At 48.5% G+C, this 18,252-nt stretch overlaps 6 protein-coding genes across 6 annotated transcripts; 3 read left to right on the top strand and 3 right to left on the bottom strand.

Moving 5' to 3' along the window:
- The first annotated feature begins 4,654 nt into the window (after positions 1-4,654).
- LOC108155836 (retinal homeobox protein Rx) lies at positions 4,655-7,771 on the top strand. Its single transcript, XM_017286947.2, has 2 exons — positions 4,655-5,873; positions 6,279-7,771. The coding sequence occupies exons 1-2, from the start codon at positions 4,957-4,959 to the stop codon at positions 7,213-7,215; spliced, it is 1,854 nt and encodes a 617-aa protein (XP_017142436.1). The 5' UTR covers positions 4,655-4,956; the 3' UTR covers positions 7,216-7,771.
- On the bottom strand, positions 7,742-10,486 carry LOC108155834 (ribosomal protein S6 kinase delta-1). The gene is made up of 3 exons (XM_017286945.2): positions 10,273-10,486; positions 8,462-10,210; positions 7,742-8,404 (listed from the first exon to the last, which is right to left on the bottom strand). The coding sequence occupies exons 1-3, from the start codon at positions 10,366-10,368 to the stop codon at positions 8,195-8,197; spliced, it is 2,055 nt and encodes a 684-aa protein (XP_017142434.1). The 5' UTR covers positions 10,369-10,486; the 3' UTR covers positions 7,742-8,194.
- A 36-nt stretch (positions 10,487-10,522) lies between these two features.
- On the top strand, positions 10,523-12,676 carry LOC108155835 (little elongation complex subunit 2). Its single transcript, XM_017286946.2, has one exon. The coding sequence runs from the start codon at positions 10,608-10,610 to the stop codon at positions 12,615-12,617; it is 2,010 nt and encodes a 669-aa protein (XP_017142435.1). The 5' UTR covers positions 10,523-10,607; the 3' UTR covers positions 12,618-12,676.
- On the bottom strand, positions 12,584-13,638 carry LOC108155839 (SRR1-like protein). The gene is made up of 2 exons (XM_017286950.2): positions 13,447-13,638; positions 12,584-13,370 (listed from the first exon to the last, which is right to left on the bottom strand). The coding sequence occupies exons 1-2, from the start codon at positions 13,587-13,589 to the stop codon at positions 12,701-12,703; spliced, it is 813 nt and encodes a 270-aa protein (XP_017142439.1). The 5' UTR covers positions 13,590-13,638; the 3' UTR covers positions 12,584-12,700.
- A 77-nt stretch (positions 13,639-13,715) lies between these two features.
- On the top strand, positions 13,716-15,660 carry LOC108155837 (coiled-coil domain-containing protein 174). The gene has a single exon (XM_017286948.2). The coding sequence runs from the start codon at positions 13,754-13,756 to the stop codon at positions 15,425-15,427; it is 1,674 nt and encodes a 557-aa protein (XP_017142437.1). The 5' UTR covers positions 13,716-13,753; the 3' UTR covers positions 15,428-15,660.
- Positions 15,661-15,745: 85 nt separating this feature from the next.
- Positions 15,746-17,861, bottom strand: LOC108155838. The gene is made up of 5 exons (XM_017286949.2): positions 17,471-17,861; positions 17,222-17,400; positions 17,031-17,164; positions 16,324-16,969; positions 15,746-16,263 (listed from the first exon to the last, which is right to left on the bottom strand). Exons 1-5 carry the CDS (start codon positions 17,624-17,626, stop codon positions 16,032-16,034), a joined length of 1,347 nt encoding a protein of 448 aa, XP_017142438.1. The 5' UTR covers positions 17,627-17,861; the 3' UTR covers positions 15,746-16,031.
- Positions 17,862-18,252: the final 391 nt, after the last annotated feature.

Raw genomic sequence — 18,252 nt, 5'->3', positions numbered from 1 at the left:
CCGAGAGTTCTCTTAATGAAATAATGAGCAGGAATCAATTTCCAGACGCCACACGTACTACACTTGTACGTACAATACAAATTAAATTGCCGGCCGGCATTTTATATTAAAACAAATTGGAATCCATGGATTTACCAGCGCCCAAGCGTCTGCTTGGCTGGCTGCCACTGCCTCTGTAATCGACCTTGAACAATTTTATTTAATTACAAACAATTAGGTCGGCGCACAGGCGCGCAACGCCAAAAACGATAAGCGACGCCCACCACAATGCCACGGCCGACTGCAGCAATTAATTTATTAAATTTTAGCACACATAAAGATTGACAAGCTCATTCATAAATTCAAATTTCAATTCCAATTGAATTTCCAATGCAATCCTGTGCCTATCGATCGCCGAGCGGCTTAAAGCTTATACAAAAACCATATGGTAGCACCGCCCATACTAAGCCGCGCTTTACGGCCAGATTCAAAAGTAGTAATACAATGAGGATCGGTTTCAATAAACCCATAAATTGGTCTCTGGAAATGATCAGCCGCGATCATCTCCCACTCTGTCCCCCACTCCTGACCCGGTTTGACTGCATTAAATGGCGCCTTTGCCTTAAATAAGTCACAATTGTCGGCAATTAATTTGAATTACGCGTACTGTGTTGCGATTTTTGTGAATCGACAAGACCCAGAGCCAATTACATGGCCCAGGCCGAAGCCCAAGCGGTTGACATCTTCAGTTATCTCTGGTCTCGCCTCGCGCTCTATACGAGTACGAATACTCGTATGTGTTATGGCGATAGCAATTGTCCGATTGTGATTGGCTTTAATTTATTGGCGTCTTTGCTCACTTTCACTTTGATTGCATTAAGCTTTTTGTGGGCTAATTGGTGGGGATGACGTTAAGTGGGTGTGGCAGGGGGAAAGCTCCATACGAGAGGAGGAGGAGTTGAGAAGGATTAGATAAAGATGTGTAGATTTTGTTATTACAGATATTCAAGTTCAGTTTCATCTTCTAATAATATTAATCGATCAGACCATTCTTCTTTGCCTTATATGCCTATATTCAAATGTTGTACGCAATATTCTTAAGGAATTGTAGCCCAGACTACAATTCTTTCATTCAAACTTTCTGGTACAGTCAGTCCCAAAAAAATCACATGTAAATGATGGCAGAAAATCATAAAGAAGCACAGAATGGAAAGCAAAATGCATAAAACAATTTGAGTCGACGTTTGTGATCGTCGCTCGTCGTCTGGGTCAGATGTCAGATACGTCTCACCATCCCCATTCGCCCCCGTCGCGACGGTGGTATCATCATCATGTAAAGGGGGTAAGTAGTAAGTAAAGTACCAAGCAAGTGTGGACCCGGACCCGGACCCCAAAGTGCCATGGAGAATTAACGAAACAAAAAAAAACCAGAAACACTATACATCTTCAGAGCCAGAGCCAAAGCAGACACGGGTTCCAGTCCGAGACCGAGACCGAGTCCGAGTCGACTTGCAGACATTGTCTCGGCTGTGGACTTGTGGGCAGTAGATTTCGAAATTCTGTATTTCTTTTTGTTTCTACAGCCTGAAAGAGCGAGAACAGTACAAATAGCGCGCCAGCAGTGGCAGAAATGGAACTAAAATACAAAAACTATTTGATATTTTATGCGGGATTTTAAATTGATCTTAACGAAGCTTAATTGATTGCACTGGTATTGGTGGGATGCCTACTGCTCCCGCTGGACTCTGACACGGTCTTGTGCATGTCCGTGCTTGCCTGTGTGCGTGTCTGAGCTTGAGAGCCCGCCATATTGGAATTCTGTTGTGGCCGGAGGCTACCGAGCAGCAGCAGCAGCAGAGATCACAATCGCCGAACCAAACCAAAACGAATGGGCAGGGAAAAACATTGGATACATGTACTATACTATATATGTATGTATGTAGATATAGAAATGCATAACAAAAAGTCGTGACTGTCTCCGTTCATATCGTAATACAATGGTGATAATGTCGCCACTGAGAATGGGATGGGATGAGAATATGTTTTTTCGCTGGGGAATAGACTGGAGGATGGACTGTCAGCTTTTGCTGGTGATGATGATGGGTCTGAGTATCTGTCTCTCTGGCTCTGTGTGTGTATGTTTTTCTTAATGGTTATGGAAAAAATATGAAAAAATATATTCAACAAAAGCTTAGGCGCTCACTTTGCTTGAACAGTGACAACTGTACCAAGTACTGCTTGTATTTTCCATAGATGAAGCTGAAAGAAAACATATACGAAATACAGAGGTTTAAAGTCGCCTTAAAAGGGGTTCTAGGTTGGCATCCTAATGAGTCTCATGAAATACAAGATATATCTCATCAAGATCATTAAGGTACCTCATATCCCATCCCCATCTACGTACCTTTTTGTTCGGGTTACCTTGATCATAGATTTCAACCTCTTTCAGTTCAAGAGTCAATCGTAATTAACTTTTGATCTTATCCAAGATGCCATCATCATCGTTTGACTTCTTTGCTCTGCGGGATCAAGACATCCCATCCCAACCCCCCCTGCATGTCCTTGCAGCCACTCAATCCTCAAGCCCACATAATTGGCGCACTGGCTAATGCAAAATATTGTCTGAATATTCACACGCAACAAGAGTTCCCCGCCCCGCCCTACCCTACCCATCGCATGCCACACATCCCTCCCGTTCTGACAGGGACGGAACGGGACTTGGACTGGGTCGCGACCCACAGCATGGGGTGTACAATATTTATTTGTTTTCATCTTGCGCTCCGCTCTGATCGCGTGCCCTAAGTCCATTCTCTCTCATGCCTCCTCATGGTTCCGTTTCCGTTGCGTTGCCCGCATTTTCAAGACCTGCAAATCGACAAAAAGTATCGAATTGTTCGGCTTCGGGCTCGGTTTCTGGCACTGTGAGAGAGAGATTTTTGTGTAGTTTCTGTTTGGAATTCGATGGGTTTTCTTCGTTATGATGGGAAAAAATTTGCTGATCCTTCAGCCGGGGGATCCTGGGAAGCAAGGAAGTCCTGATGTTGCAAAGACCTATGCGGGTTTTGTCCGATGGGTGGATTTTAGCATTTTATTGGGACACCAGTAAGACTATGGGATTTTTTGAAGGGGTTTCTGAAAGTGGATAAAGATTATTTAAAGTTTTTTTTCTAGAATCATATTTATGCATAATTTTTGTATGGATCGTAAATTTGTTGAGAGTTTCCAAGAGTTAAAGCAGTTTAAAAGATCTTTCTAAGATCTTTCTGCTTCTCTTCCTCAAATATCTCTAGTTTTCTACCTTCATATTCATATATGTATCATTATACCCCACATTAATCCTCCACCCTCTTTCTTCTGTGCCTGCCTGCCCACATGATTCGACTTCTGCCCTCTGTCCCATGCAAATTCCCCGTGAAATCTTTGCCTCTAGCCAAATGACCCATAACTTAGCGCTGACTAAGTTCCCCCGCCTGACCTCTGGTCCCTCTAGCCAAGTACCAGCATCTAGCCAAAAGGTCGCACACGCATAACCAAAAGTGAGCCGGTCCTTCAGAGGGCACAAGAGTGATATTGGCTCTGAGGGTGACACGCGCTCTTGGGAAGAGACGAAGGTCGCGAGCGTGCCAGGCAATGAGGAGAGGATCCTTCACGGGGGTTGCAACGATTCGATGCCTCAGGCTTCGCTTCACCCTCATGAGTGCATCTCCAATTGGAATTCTCTCTGTCTCTCTCTGTATCCAGCTATGGGCATTCCTTTGCAGAGAGAATGAGGTAATCTGTTGGTTGGAGGGGAAGTTAATTGTTGGCTCAACATGTGTGACCATGTAGGTGGATTGTTGTTGGATGAATGACCGACCACAGGGCGATAAAGTTTTAGTTGGAAAGGGAAAATACCTCTCTTATTGGGAAGCTAGCAGCCTATAGAGAATATTTTCCGATTTAGGACTATAGGAATGTTTTAGATTCTCTTTTTAGAGTTTCAGATAGCAGGTGATAATAATATAAGGAATTTTCATTATGATTATGGCTTGGAATATAATAATTTTCTGATAGATAATATAAAGAACTCTTTAAACCCTATACTACCCCTTAGACTTATATATAGAACCTATAAATGTAATGAGGTAATATTATAAATATTTCTTTTAGAGTTTCCTTATTCCAATGCTATCCCAACGGATTCTTTTGTCACCATCCATCAAAAATCTATACAATCCTTAAAGAAACCTTTCTAAGAGCAATAGGTCCTCTGTTCCCACTAAAATCCCTTTCCCAAGACTCATCATCCGTGCCGTCGAAGCTGTCGGAGATCTGCTGGTAGCATTCCGTGGCGGGTCGGGTCGATCCCAGAAACTGGACACAAGCAGCTCTACCCAGTCCAGAGCAGCAGCAGCAGCAGTAGGAGAAGCAGCAGCAACAGCAGTAGCAGCGGGTGGGAAGAGTAAACCACACCCCAAAACCGAACCAAGCAAAGGCGCAGAAAAGTCACACGCGCCAGCATGAAACGCACTCTGGTGCCCACCGGGACCAGCTCTCTCGCTATCTCGCTCCTTCGGCAGGGGAATGTCGGCCATTGGCGGCACCGGATTGGTCGCTGCCGACGCTGCAGCGGCGCTGCCAGTCGCGCCGGTATAAAAGGGCAATCATCGCCAGTAGCGGACTCAATTAAGGCCAAGACTTGAGCGGTTGACAACACGACCACGGCGACGACCGAGATAGAGAGGCTCAAGGAGTGTGAAACAAATTTAAAAAAAGTCCAACCAAAGAGAAATGTTTTAGCCAAAAGTTAATTTAACTAAAAAAAAAAACAAAGGCAAAGCAGCCATATTTGATTCGATCAAATTCGAAGTTAGAAAATTCGGATTGAAAAAGCTCCTTTAAGCTGAGCTTAATAATAAAACGGATCTCTGTGGCTTTGTGTTCGTGTGTGTGTGTGTGTGTGTGTGTGAGAAAGTGCATTCGATTCGAGTGAGCAGGATGGAGCATGACAGCTTTGATGATCCGATTTTCGGGGACTTTGGCGGCGGCCCCCTCAATCCCCTGGGGGCCAAGCCCCTTCTGCCAACCTCGACGGCCATGCATCCCGTTATGCTCGGCAGTGTCCACGAGCTGTGTAGCCAGCAGCAGCCGCAGCAGCGTCTGCCCGACTGCAACACCATACTGCCAAACGGCGGCGGGGGAGGCGTGAGCGGTGGCGGAGGATCTCCCAACTATGTTCCGAAAATGGATTTTGGCAATAAGATTGGATGCTATTCGCCCAGCCAGAAGTACGAGTACAAGCTGGTGGATCAGCATCAGCAGCACCAGCAACAACAACACCATCACCACCAGCACTACGCCGTCACGCCACCGCCCAGCCACAATGGCATCCTGCATCACAAGCAGCAGACATCCTCAAACCAACAGCAGCAGCAGCTGGTGGGGATCATGGACTACCATCCGCTGAACGGAAAGCTCGACTACTCGCCCAAGGACCAGTACGAACCGCAGTCTCAGCAGCATTCCCAACTGCAGCATCTCTACGGCGGCAGTCCGCATCACCACTTGGACCACTTGGAGCACTCAGATGGCTTGATCCAGGACTCCAGTCCAGTGCTAATCAACGGCGGTCCTGGTTCGGCCGGAGGCAAGCTCAAGAAGCCCGACGAAATGTGCGGCCAGATGCAGGATGCGGGTGGTTCGGGCGTTACACCACCAGCCACCTCCGCGTCGGGCATCAGCAATGGCGTGACGCCCAATGGAAGTGCAAATGTCTCTGCTGGGGGCCAGGGCGCCTCGGTCACAGTTGTGGGCGCTGCTGGAGGTGTTGCTGCCGCCGCGCCCAAGAAGGACGGCGGAAACAGCAGCAGCAAAAAGAAGGGCGATCCCAATGGCATCAAGAAGAAGAAAACGAGGTAAGCACCCCCATCCATTCTCTCTGCTATCCTGCAATTCCAATTAATTTAACGACGGGAAATCAATGATGTTATGTGGCCCCATGATAATAATTTTCACTATTTATGGGCCAGAGCCATGGGGCGTATGCGTAATGGTAGATAAAAAACTAAAAGGGAAATGAGCAGGAGACAATCTTTGGGGGGTTAATTATAGGAAATGTATCCCAGATGTATAAGGAACTCTTTAAAAAGAAACCCAACTTCTAAGTATTCAAATCTTCAAGCTTCCTTGAACTCTCATCGATTCATAGATCTTCGTTAGATTATCTTTTAGTACAATCTGCTATATATCCCTACTTTCTCCTCGCATTTTCCTCAAGACTATATCTAATCCGTAGATTTTTGTCCTCTATTCGATTGCAGAACCACGTTCACAGCCTATCAATTAGAGGAACTAGAACGCGCCTTTGAGCGTGCCCCCTATCCGGATGTGTTTGCCCGCGAGGAGCTGGCCATCAAGCTGAATCTGAGCGAGTCCCGGGTGCAGGTGTGGTTCCAGAACCGTCGCGCCAAGTGGCGGAAGCACGAGCCACCACGCAAGACGGGCTACATCAAGACGAGCACTCCGCCGACGGCAACGCTAAACAGTAGCCTGGCTCCACCCTTCACCAGCTATCCGCAGACGACGACCGTGACGCCGCCGGGTAGCATGGACAGCTGGACCAGCTACCAGACACCCTACGAGCTGACACCGCAGTTCAGCCTGCTGTCGCCGGCGGCCAGCCCCTATGGCACCTACTCCGGCCAGTACGGCACCTATGTGCACGAGAGCCAGCTCTTTCCCATGCGACACTTTGACTACGGCAGTCCCAGTCGCATGGAAATGGGCGCCACAACTGGCTCCGTGGCGGGTGTGTCCGGGGGCGAGGAGGCGACAGGCAATGGGAATGGAAGCTACCAGGCAGCGGAGCTGCAGGCTACGCAACAGCAGATGGCCGACGGAACGCTGGTCACCCTCATTCCCGATCACGCCGATCCGCACCAGCAGCAGCAGCAGCAGGCGCAGCTGAATGGGAAATATCTGAGCGCGGAGCAGGCCAAGTATGTGCATCTGCAGTGCCATCAATCATCGGCGGGCCTCGAGCTGAGTCCCGGCTCCAACTGCCATTTGGTGGAGGCTCAGACGCAGCATTACGTGACCACGGGAGCGGGTTCGGGGGCAGGGGCAGGCAACGGAAGTGGCAGCAGCGATGACAACGACAGCGGACTGCAGACTGTGATCAAGAGCGAGGAGTCGGCCCAGCAGCAGCAACAGCAGCAGCAGGCACAGAGCTACGTCCTGCCGCCTTTTTTGCACTAAGGGAAATGCTCACACACCGTCGCCAGCAGCAGCACCAGCAGCAACATCGACGCTGGGCTCCACCCCACCCTCAAAGCGCAGCACGCTTCCGGCGGCCATTTTGAAAGTGTGTGTGTGTGCAGCATTTCTAACTGTAAATTGGGCCCCATTCTCACGTGTGGACACCAGAAAATACCATACCAAAAGATACCAAATATTAGTAGACTGAAAAGACCAAAACTCTGGTATTTTTGTGGTTTTCGGAGAGTCCTAGCTAATGTTTTCATATATGCCATAGGTTCCTTTTAGTCTTTAGGTCTCGTCTCGTAAGTTGCAACAACAACAGAATCAACAAGTCTTGCCAAAACTTAATGCAGTTTTTGTTTAGTCGTAAGTGTAGGATTAGTCCCGAGGGGGTGTCACCGTACCCCCCAGAATGCATTCCAAATGTGCCTTACGGGCGACGGAAGAGCTACAGATAGCTCGTCCGTCCCCAAAAACAAATTTAGCCATAGCCTAGCTCTAAGTTAAACCAAAAACTGTTGTGTAGTTAGACAATAAAATGCTTTTTATATACTACTTTAGCTCATTTGGCTTTACAAAGATTTTTACTTACTAATTTATCCATAATCGTACTCGTACCATTTTTGTATATCAAAATTATTACATAAATACGCCTGTATCCTAGCCTAAATTTCTATATTCGTAAGCAATACTTTAAAACATTTCGCAAATGTATATAATAAATCTTAAATAAAGCGTGTTTTGTACCAAAAAAAACCAAGCGAAAACTATAAAACAAAGCATAAGAATACTAGCCACTAAAGGCTTTGTTCTTTAAAAATTGATTAAATAAGAAAAATCAAGTGCTTGATATACGAGATAACAAAATAATACATTGGAAAACTACATAGAGTACCTTTGAAAGAAGGACCCTAAAAGAATATTTCGAATATTGAAAAGATTCATCAAACAAAAAGGTCCCATCGTTATCTTGTCCTTATATGCCACTTTTCAGAACCGCCTGCCAGTCGATGCCCTTGAAGAAGGGATGTCCCTGCAGCTGCTCATCGTCCAGACGCAGCTCCGGATTAAGCTGCAGCAGCTGCTCCAACAAGTCACGGGCATGATCAGAGATGTCCACAGATTCGCTGGGGTACTGCACACAACCATAGAGTTCTAGTTGGCCAGGATGCGTGGACTTGTAGGGCTAACGAAAGCAAATAGCATTAGAAAGAGATTCACAATGAGGAATGACAATGCTTACCACTCCCAGCAGAAGCTGGTAGAGCACCACACCATAGCTCCACCAGTCGGAGCGGAAACTCAGAGGTCGCTCGGGGGCCACAAAATGATTCGATACTGCCTCCAGGCTTAGGGCCTTGTGCACATAGCTGTCGTCGGAGCTGAGTCCTTCGTTTTGGTAGAAATACGTAAGCAGTAGCTGCCCCTTGGAGCCCAGCAGGATGTTGTTCATGTGCAGATCCCGCAGAATCACACCTTTGTCGTGGAGACTGTGGATGGCTATGGCCAGCTCGCAGGCCCACTGCCGCAGGCACTGCTCGGGAAGGACACGGACATGGACCCCAGCTGCAGCCGCCTTCTGTCGCCTGGGCGTGAGGACGCCGGCCTGTAGATTGCTGAGGGTATGGGAAACCGATTTGAGCAGCTGCTGGGAGCTACGCACTAGATCGCTGACATCGCTGTCGGCGGTGAGGGGCTGCTCCTGCTCCACCTCCTTGTCCGCTGGAAAAAGCTCGCCATAGTTGATGGTCTTGGCTCCCGTGGGAGTGTAGCTCTGCAGATAGTCGTACAGGCGTCCACCCTCGGCCTGCCTCAGCAGCAGGAAGATCTTTTGGTCCGACTGAAAGTAGGCCAACAACTGGGCCATGTAAGGCACCTGCTGCGGCAGGAAAATACTCTGGGTGAGCGAGTGGCTGGCCGGCTTCTCAATGCCCTTCATTATGGCCGCCGGCTGCTGGGGCTCGGTGATGCACTGCACCTGCATCACCCGCTCGTCGAGAACTTGCACCACCTTGTACTTGGCCAGCTGGTTCCAGGAGCACTCAAGTTGCGCGACACTCGTGCCGTCTGCTATATCCAAGGACAGCTGGAAGTGCAGTTTCTTGGCGGAGTTGGCCAGGAAGTTGACGTGTATCTCCTCGGCGCGTGCCAGGTACTTTGATATCTTCGCTTTGGCTATGAACTTGCGCTCTTCGTTCGAGTCGTGCTTGGCCCCGACGAGCAGCAGATCCACGCCGTGCTTGTAGCGCTCGTGTGCCTCGGCGTACTCGAGATTCACCTCCGCCTGGACGGCGTGACTGAACTCCAAAGCCGCCTCGTAGATGTAGTCGCTGTCATCGCTCTCGATGGAGGCCATGGGCGTGAGTAGTCGTAGGTAGTCCCGCTTGGCCTGCCCCTCATCCGGCTTTGTCTTTGGCTCTGACTCGGCGTCTGTCTCGGCTTTGGCTTCCTTGGCGTCCGGTTCATCGTTGCAGCTTAGAGACTGCTGCTGCTGCTCTTTATCGCATCGCGGATCCAATGGCAAGATGCCACCAGCGTTGTGCGGATCATAAGGCAGATTAAGCTTATCGCAAATGTCAGCTATGGCTCCTGCCCCCGGCTCAGTCACGCTGCCAGCACCTGTTCCACTGCAGCTACAATCAGTGTCCCCAGTGGTCTTGAGTTTCAGAGAGCGCTCCACATAGAGCTTCTTCAAGGGGGAACCGTTCGGCGAGTGCGCCTCACTGAAGAAGTGGGTGAAGGTGCTGCACTTGTACAGGGCGGGATGCTGAGCCGCAAAATCCAGCAGCTGCAGGATGTATTCCTTCCGACGCTGGATGACAACCGCATCGAAGCGCTTAAAGTAGCTGCTGTCCGTGGGCACGGGCAGCTTGCCGGGTAGCTGGAGACTCTTGTGCCGGCGACTCAGCTCCCGGTGCAGCCGCTTGATCTCGTGGAAGCGCTTCCACACAACCAGACAAGTGAGAGCTTGGGGCACCGACCGTGGGAAAACCTGGTAATGAGAGAGACCGTTCAGCAAAACCACAGTTTCTGCCCCCCATTTACCACACTCACGATCGAGGTAATCTTGTAAATGGTGTACCCTCCTTTGTGCTGCTGCGTGTCCGTTACAGTGAAGCTGTGGATCCAGCCCCCCAGATTGAGGCTCATTGTGGCAACTGCTGCGGTTAAGCTGCGTTATGTGATAACCATATTTCCTGTATTATTTATTGTTTTCCCACCACTTTTTTCCGAATATTTTTACCAACGGCAGCAGTGTGCAAAACTACCATTTTCTGTCCAGTGTTAACAAGCCGCAGTGCAACTTATCGAAATTATTGCTCAAATATAAACTTATCGAAACAATTCGTAAATGTCGGAAATTTCAAAATTAATTGTATTTGAAGGACATGGAGCCAGGCTTGTACCAAGGAGACGCAATTTTCCGCAACCAACCCTCCTATAAAGTATTCAACAAATCGTTTGAGCATGTGGACGATACCCTGTACACATGTTTGAATGAAGTCATACCGGAGGTGCTCAGTCAAGAGCTGGAAGGTCCGTCGGAGGTTTTCACATCGTACAGCAACGACTCGCCGCCCAAGGACCCACGCACACAACAGACTGCAAATAAATCCGTACGGGAGCACTCAAGACGGTTGCTGCCTTACAAGTTTCCCAATCTTAGGGAAAAGTATTCCGCCTTGACAAGCCATCAGCAGACGGCATGTATGAGGGTGCTTCTGGCATGGCAACGCAACGACCCTGTGCCGGAGGACGACTTTGTGGTATGGCGTGTCACGGAGAAGAAACGCCACACGGAGTATCAAATGTTCCAAAAAGATGTACTTGATTATGAAACTAGTCAGAGGGAACTGCTCTACGCTCCAATGATGTCTATTGTTCAGGCCTATAGAATATGGCATGAGCTGCGAATGAAACAGCTGCTGAAAGGCGTTCCCAATGACACCTATGTGACGTACTCGGGTTTGCCGCACCTGGCCCAATGCAAGAGCTTCAATCCTCAAACCGCAAGTGTCGAGAAGGTGGAGCTGAAGCGGATTGTGGGCCAGGTAAGGCTGTGGCCGGAGGTGAAGCTAAAGCGAGAGGAACTGATGACCCTGAATGTGCGCTTATGTCGCTTTTCTGGCATAGAAACCGTCTACCCAACTATACCGATGCTGGAACAGCCGGATGAAGGCAACATCTTCGTTTTGCCCTTGGAATCGCTCCTGATGCTTTTGTCTACCGGTGCATATGTGGATATGCCCACGGAAATGTTGATCACTGTCAAGGAAACATATGGGAGTGAGCACAAATGTTTCGAATTTAAGGATCCCTTTCCGGCGCGCAACTGCGGCTGGCACACAAGCGGCTTGCTTTTGACGCAAGCCTATCAGGCGTACAGGGCGCAGTCCGGAGAAGATCAGTGGCTAACGTTTGACCAGAATGGCTCATTGAAAGACATCCCAGATCTACCTTCATTTAAAGAATTAGCTGTAGATCTGCAAATGGACTATAAACTCCGACCAGTGGACATAGAATCTGCTGCCATAGAGCCTTCCAACTCGAATACTGCCATGATTAGCTGGTGCCTAAGATCCCAGGATGATGATGATGCCGAACCAAGTGAGGAGTTTCAAATGTATAGCAGCGTATCGCTGGCAGGTGTAAGCGATGCGAAGGGAGCGGAACCGCTCGGCTGCCACTTCATTAAGCTGGAGAACAAACCAGACTGCGGCTGCGAAATTATGTCCAAGTACGAATTGCTCAAGGCTTGGCTGCACTTGAAGCTCCTCAAAGCGGAGATTGGCCACTGCAGTCGCGTATCGCTGCGAGACTTTGAGCCACTGCTCGAGGAGAAGCTGACGCTGGTTTCGCTGGAAAAGACGCTGCACGACTACTACAACACGAGCGTGCCTCAGTTGCTCTCCCATCTGTGCGAATTTCTTAAGCTATTCAATGCTATCCCACCTGGGGACTATTTGCTGCGAAATTCAGTCAAGTATAAGGACAAGTTTTTACTATGTAAGCCCATCAAGGAGCCCACGCCACCACCACAGAGTTTCAAGCTGCACGAGCTGCTAACGGCCACCGCACCCAGTGATGAGTGCTTTCTCAGCCAAAATAGCTACTTGCCCATCTCGAACACTCTCTGCGGACGGCTGCATGAGGAGCAGCAGCTGCTGCCCTGCGCATTTCCAATAAAGACCACAGGCATAGCAGTGAAACGTCGAAATAAGGTCCCAGTTGAAGAACCACGACGACAGCCAATAAACCGGAGAGTCGCTGCTCATAGAGAGGCGCAGAGAAAAAAAGCGAAGAAATCACAGAAGATGAGGGCTAAAGCTCGAAAGAAGCAGACTGCAAAAAAAGAGGATGAGAATGAGAAAGAGATGGACAAGTTTATGAGCCTGTAAGGGCACACAATTGCACCGTATATGTACAAACATAATAATAAAACTTAAATATAAACCTATTTCCTTGTTTTTTGATATTGGGTTCAATGCGTCGCTTTTGCTTCCGTCTCTATAATTAGCTCGTCTTCATTCACTTTCATTGGGGCGCAACGTTTCCAAAATATTTCATCATCGGTTTCCGGCAGACTGTCCCAGGGAAATGTGTGCAATGATAAGTCATTGAAGACATTTTGATGCTCGTAGTCATCGTCCAGTGGGGTTTCTGTGCAGTGTTCGACTACTTGGTTTATGTGATCTTTCGGGGTCTTTCGTGTCATCGTCAGCATCTCAAAACTATTCGAAACAAGTAGTACGTTTGGCAGAGTATCCCTTGACCAGTTGCACCACAGGATGTTGTTCATCAGGGGGTAGGGGCAGTGTGGCAGATAGTAGAGTGTGGGAACGGTCGCCTCGTGCTTGCCTGCACAGTCTTCGGCTATCACGTTGCCATCGAACAGCCGCAGCAGCTCCTTCTCACTCTCCCTAAACACAGGATCGAAATAAATAGCCTCCTTGATCTGGTAGTGTCGCTGCAAGCTAACAACGAATGCTGCCTGATGCAGGGCGATGTGGGTGCGAGAAAACGGCCCCAGCCCCAGGCAGACAATGCGTTCCAGCGGTCGATTTATGACATCCACCTGTTGCTGCAGCGTCTCCATAGCCAGCATAAAGTAGTCGCTTTGTGACATTTTCGTGCAGAGACGCTCCAGCCGACTAGAATTGGATAGTTTTGGGTTTAGATATACAGAATTTTCAGTGGCCACGAATATAAAGATCCATTCACGCTTACTCCTTAAATTTGTCGACATCCACATCGGGGCAGTCCTTCAAATAGTCAGACTCGGACTTGTGGCGATCCCGCCGCCTCAAACACTTGCGGGCTATCCATTTCTTTCTGGTGACAACTTGGAAATCCTCGGCAGATCCAGACATTTTTTTAAAAACGTAAATAAATAAATATTTCCACCAGGGCTGCAAGACCATACATGATTTAGGGTTACCGCGGCGTTTTATCGAAAACCTTTCAAACATGCTCCAACAGCTGATTGCCTTTGCTATCCCTTTCTAGCATTCGAATTACTTGAATTATTTTGAAAATGAACGACCCAAACAAAGCTATCTCGGTAAATTTATCATCTTTGCTCAGCCTGAAGGCTGAATTATTGCGCAAGCAGCATGAGGTGAAGTTGGCCAAGGCGGCCCAGGTATCGGCTGTTGAACACAAGCCCCAAAAAGTCGTCAGTGAGAAGGAGAAGCCGAAGGAGAAGAAGTCGCACAGCTACAATGAAGTGAGCCGCACCGGGGACGCCAAGGTCTATGAGACCGAGAATCATGCGCAGCTGGAGAAGTCTCGGCGCGTTCTGGAGGCGAAGAGCAAGTACTACGATCGAATGAGTCGCAGCGGAGGCAACCTCAACTCTGACGACAATTGTCTGGTCATGTTCAATCGCAAGCGCCAGGAGGAAGATCTAGACGAAGAGCCACAGACTTGTTCTCCGCCCGGGCGAGTGAGCAGCAGTTCAAGCAGCTCCAGCGAAGAGGAGGGCAACGACGATGATGAAGTGGAGTACGTTGATTGTTTGGGCCGCACAAGGAAATGTCTCAGAAAGGTATTGGCTGAGGAAAAGAAACGCGACAAGCAGCTAGCCCAAAGTATGCCTGAGCGCATTGATACAACCAAGGCCAACTGGATGATAGACACGAAGGGCGAACAGAAGGAGGGGGAGGAGGAGGCGGAGGAGGATTTCAACGTTAAACCACGCCCTCCGGGCAGCATTTTCAGCGATGACCAGTCCACAGCGACCCACCACGCCGAGCTGCTTCTGAACTGGGAGCGCAAAGAGCAGGAGAATGCCGAAAAGCCAGACATTCACTACCAAGATGTCTTCTTCGACGAGGCCCGCACCCACGGTGTCGGCTACTATGCCTTTTCCACAGACGAAGAAGAGCGCGCAAAGCAGCAGAGAGAGCTGGAGGAGGCGCGCAAGGCCACAACTGAGGAGCAGGCTCGGCGCGATGAATTGAGAGCCAAGCGGGACAGCATGGTGGCTGGTCGAGTGCTGGCCGCCAAGAACCGCATACGGGCTCGCAATGGTCTGTCGCCCATCAGCAAGGAGGATTACGAACGGGAACTGCAGCAGAAGAAAGACGAATCAGCAGCTGAGGCTGTCGAACGGGAGTGCAAAGAACGTGAAAGGAAAGAGGCCATTGAGAAAGATAAAGAAGCCGAGGAAGCGCAACGCGCGGAGCTGCGCAAGGAGCATGTTCGCGATTGGGATAAGGAGAAACTGGCGTCGGAAGAGCCGGAAGAAGAATGGGAATACAAAGCCGAACGTCTGCCCATGTCACAGGAAGAGTGGAACGAAAAACAGCGTGGCGAGCGTAAACAGGAGTTCGCTCCCCTTCCAGAGCCGCTAAAACGCAGCAACTTCAGCAGCATTCCAGCGCCGCCCCCACTGTGGGAAATCCAAGAACACGAATTCAGTAATTTCAATTCCAGCAAGAAAGAGCAGCAGTTCCAGCGACGCAATTACACTACCCCCAGCGATGACATTGACGATGACACACCTTCCACATCTGCAGGCAGTCGGGGGGCTGCTATACCGCCTCCTCCCGGCCTAAATGATATGGGACCACCTCCAGCCAAGATTCATAGGTCCCAGAACGAGCTAGAACGCTCCATCGAGGCTGGCCTGAAGTTCCTGCGCAATTGCTGTGACAAGGAAGCGATGACTAACAAGGCCACTTGGACAGCCAAGGCGGATTATTAATTTAAGGCATTAGTTTTGTTTATAATTTATTGCTTTGTGTAAAGAATACTTAAGAAAAACACACAATACACAATATGCGAACGGGACAAGTTGTTTTTGAGCTAAGGTCCAACAAATATCTGTTAAGTATAGATGGGCTACAACAAGAACGAAAGGAACAGTCAAACATATTGCTTTGTTCAAGAAATATCCATCGGCAACTTTGGTTAAAAATAAAATAGCTTCCAAAGAAATTGTAAATCTACCTAATTTGGCCTCGGTTCGTTGGGTTTACTTATACTCATATATCCAATAAAGAGGAAAAGAAAAACGTCTCAAAAACTTAAGCAAAATTCAATTTAAAGATAACCCCGATGGCATCGTATTGCTTCACTCACAGAGCTCCCTTTTCGACGAAAATTCCATTTATGGTTGTTAGAGAAACGTAATGTAACGCTGTCGGTAGCGGTGGTACCCTCCAATCGTATAAATTATTTCTAGGCCTAATGGTAACTAGAGTAGGCTACTTTGTTTTTAAATATTACTAGTTTTGCATATAACTATGGGTTACTGAGTTATCGTTAATTTGGTGTTTTGTGCAGATAGCTTGAGATTGAAGCCAGCTCTAAAGCATATCCCCATCGACCATATCTTTGACTATTTCGACCATTTTCTGGCGACACAGATCGTTGGGTGGAAAGTTAAGCGTTGGCGCACCCTCATCCTCCTCCTCGGGCTCATCGTTGCGATTCAAGTACATATCCGGTGCATCTTCGGAAGAACATGTACTTATAGGTATAATGTCCATGGCAAGACCCAGGGCAAAACGTCCATAGGCTTTCAGCTCCTCGGCAAAGCTTGAGCGAAAATTAAGATGGCTAAATTCATTTTAATTTAAAAGCCATTCGTTATCTTACATTTTTTGCAGCTTTTCCAGGGTATTGCAGTGTTCTGGCAGTTCAGTGCACAGGATCTTCAGCCACCTGAACAACTCCTCCGTGTAGGTTTTCAGCAACGATTTCAGCTCCGCATCCCTCATCTCCTTCGTGGTGCAGCAGTACAACAGATTGGCAATGTCCAAGGCAATCGAACTATAACGTATTAGCTGGAAGTCTATCAGGGCCACCTCCAGCACCAGCTGTGGATCTTCTGGATCGTAGTGATACAGAAAATTGTTGACCCAACAGTCGCCATGGCAAATGGCCGACAACGGGGACTCTGAACTGGCAATCTTCACCATTTGGCCAAAGAAGGAGGAGCTCTCAGCGAAATTTCGCATGGCCAGGACATACTTGGAGTCGGCGGGCAACACTTCGGAAACCATTTTGACGGCGTTCTTCGTGAGACGCTCGTAGTAGTTTCTATACCAACTCGTGTTGGCCGTGCAGAAGATGCCCTCGCTGATGAGGCTGCACAGCTTGGCAAAGTCCAGCGGATGCTCAAACTTGTAGGCCAAACTGAGGCCATGTAATTGGGCCACCTGCAAGAGGACGGACTGCGTCTCCTCCATGCTGAGTCCTTTGTGGCGATCGGACATCTGAAAGCCGCGTTCACGCAGGTCCTCTGCATGAAAGGGAATATGCTTAAAAGATTGCCAAGGCAGGAGATGTGGTCACATAGTTACCCATTATGAGCAGATCATGTCGGGCCGTATAGCACTTGGGTATGGCATTAAACACTGGCGAGTCTCGGCCCGTTTTGCTGGCCTGAAACTTGAGCAACTCTGGCATTATTGTGGTATAGAACTCCACTTCATTGCTGTTGATAGGACACAAGATTAGATAGTTTGAGAATCTGCGTAGAGATCTCTCTTACCGAAACAGTTTGTCGCTTTTGTAGGCCTCTCGTTGGGCCACGCTCTCCGGCATGACCTTGCATATAACGCTTTGCGTCCATTTGTGTTGGCTGCCATCGAGACTCTGCCGCTTGCCACTCAGATTTATCCGATACAAGGCAGCCGTATAATTGTCGCCGCGGTCCGAGCCCTGAGCCAGCTGCAAAAGCCACGTGTCCACTACGTCATACAAGAAATACTTAGAGTCTCCGTTTCATGCATCACATTACCTCAAAGGCATCGATTTCCACATCCGGCTCCACGTGCTTGAATAACTCTTGGAAAACTTCCAGCGACAGGATCTGTTTGCCTTCGACATCGGCTGCTCCACCATTCACCGCTCCCATTCCGGTTGCTGTTGTAGCTGTCTCTGTTGTAATACCCATTTTCCTCACGTTTTGTTTTGCCCCAAGAATCTCTGCACCGGAAAGGTCCTGGCCTGGCAGCTTCACGACTGCTGTAAATCGATTTGGACACTTTTAAGCTAACTTTCTGTTATGCACGCTAAAGTTTTCCGTTTTTGCTTTTAATCATCGATTTTGCGCGAACATGTGTTTCCAACATTCCTTTTCGTCCTTTTTGAGCTTTCGTTTCACCCCGTCTCGTGTTTAACATCTACCGTAAATATACCTACACGGTTACTACACATTTGCTACATAATGGAAGGAAAACGAGGGTGTGGACAACAGACAACACGGCGAGGTGAGGGCTCGTACGAACCTTGCCATTTGCCTTGGCTGTTTTTGCCTGTTGTCCATACCCTTTTTTATAGCCCATTCAAAATTACGAGGCACTTTTTCGCCACAGGACCCTCGGACATATACCGAAATATACCGAAAAGTATACATAAATATACCGTAAATAGTAACCTGGCTTGCATCCTTTTCATGCGCTTTCGCGACTTATATCAACCCTGTAAGGGCTTTGTCAGCTTTAAAATTTCCACTCCCACTGAACTGTGCGGGAAATTTGAAATTAGCACTGAGGTGCGCGCAATATTTGAAATGCTATA

The sequence above is a fragment of the Drosophila miranda genome, chromosome 2 (genome assembly GCF_003369915.1).
Source record: "Drosophila miranda strain MSH22 chromosome 2, D.miranda_PacBio2.1, whole genome shotgun sequence".
Classification (NCBI taxonomy): domain Eukaryota; kingdom Metazoa; phylum Arthropoda; class Insecta; order Diptera; family Drosophilidae; genus Drosophila; species Drosophila miranda.
The sequence above is the reverse complement of the archived record's forward strand: the minus strand, read 5'-3'. Positions and strand labels throughout refer to the sequence as shown.

Coding starts and splice junctions, on each gene's coding strand:
- LOC108155834 (XM_017286945.2), bottom strand. CDS start 10,368: ATGAGCCTCAATCTGGGGGGCTGGATCCACAGCTTCACTGTAACGGAC. Junction 10,211..10,272: donor TTTACAAGATTACCTCGATC/GTGAGTGTGGTA, acceptor TCTCATTACCAG/GTTTTCCCACGGTCGGTGCC. Junction 8,405..8,461: donor ACCAGCTTCTGCTGGGAGTG/GTAAGCATTGTC, acceptor TGCTTTCGTTAG/CCCTACAAGTCCACGCATCC.
- LOC108155839 (XM_017286950.2), bottom strand. CDS start 13,589: ATGTCTGGATCTGCCGAGGATTTCCAAGTTGTCACCAGAAAGAAATGG. Junction 13,371..13,446: donor GATGTCGACAAATTTAAGGA/GTAAGCGTGAAT, acceptor ATCCAATTCTAG/TCGGCTGGAGCGTCTCTGCA.
- LOC108155837 (XM_017286948.2), top strand. CDS start 13,754: ATGAACGACCCAAACAAAGCTATCTCGGTAAATTTATCATCTTTGCTC.
- LOC108155838 (XM_017286949.2), bottom strand. CDS start 17,626: ATGGGTATTACAACAGAGACAGCTACAACAGCAACCGGAATGGGAGCG. Junction 17,165..17,221: donor AAAAGCGACAAACTGTTTCG/GTAAGAGAGATC, acceptor TCCTATCAACAG/CAATGAAGTGGAGTTCTATA. Junction 16,970..17,030: donor ACATGATCTGCTCATAATGG/GTAACTATGTGA, acceptor CCTTTCATGCAG/AGGACCTGCGTGAACGCGGC.
- LOC108155836 (XM_017286947.2), top strand. CDS start 4,957: ATGGAGCATGACAGCTTTGATGATCCGATTTTCGGGGACTTTGGCGGC. Junction 5,874..6,278: donor ATCAAGAAGAAGAAAACGAG/GTAAGCACCCCC, acceptor ATTCGATTGCAG/AACCACGTTCACAGCCTATC.
- LOC108155835 (XM_017286946.2), top strand. CDS start 10,608: ATGGAGCCAGGCTTGTACCAAGGAGACGCAATTTTCCGCAACCAACCC.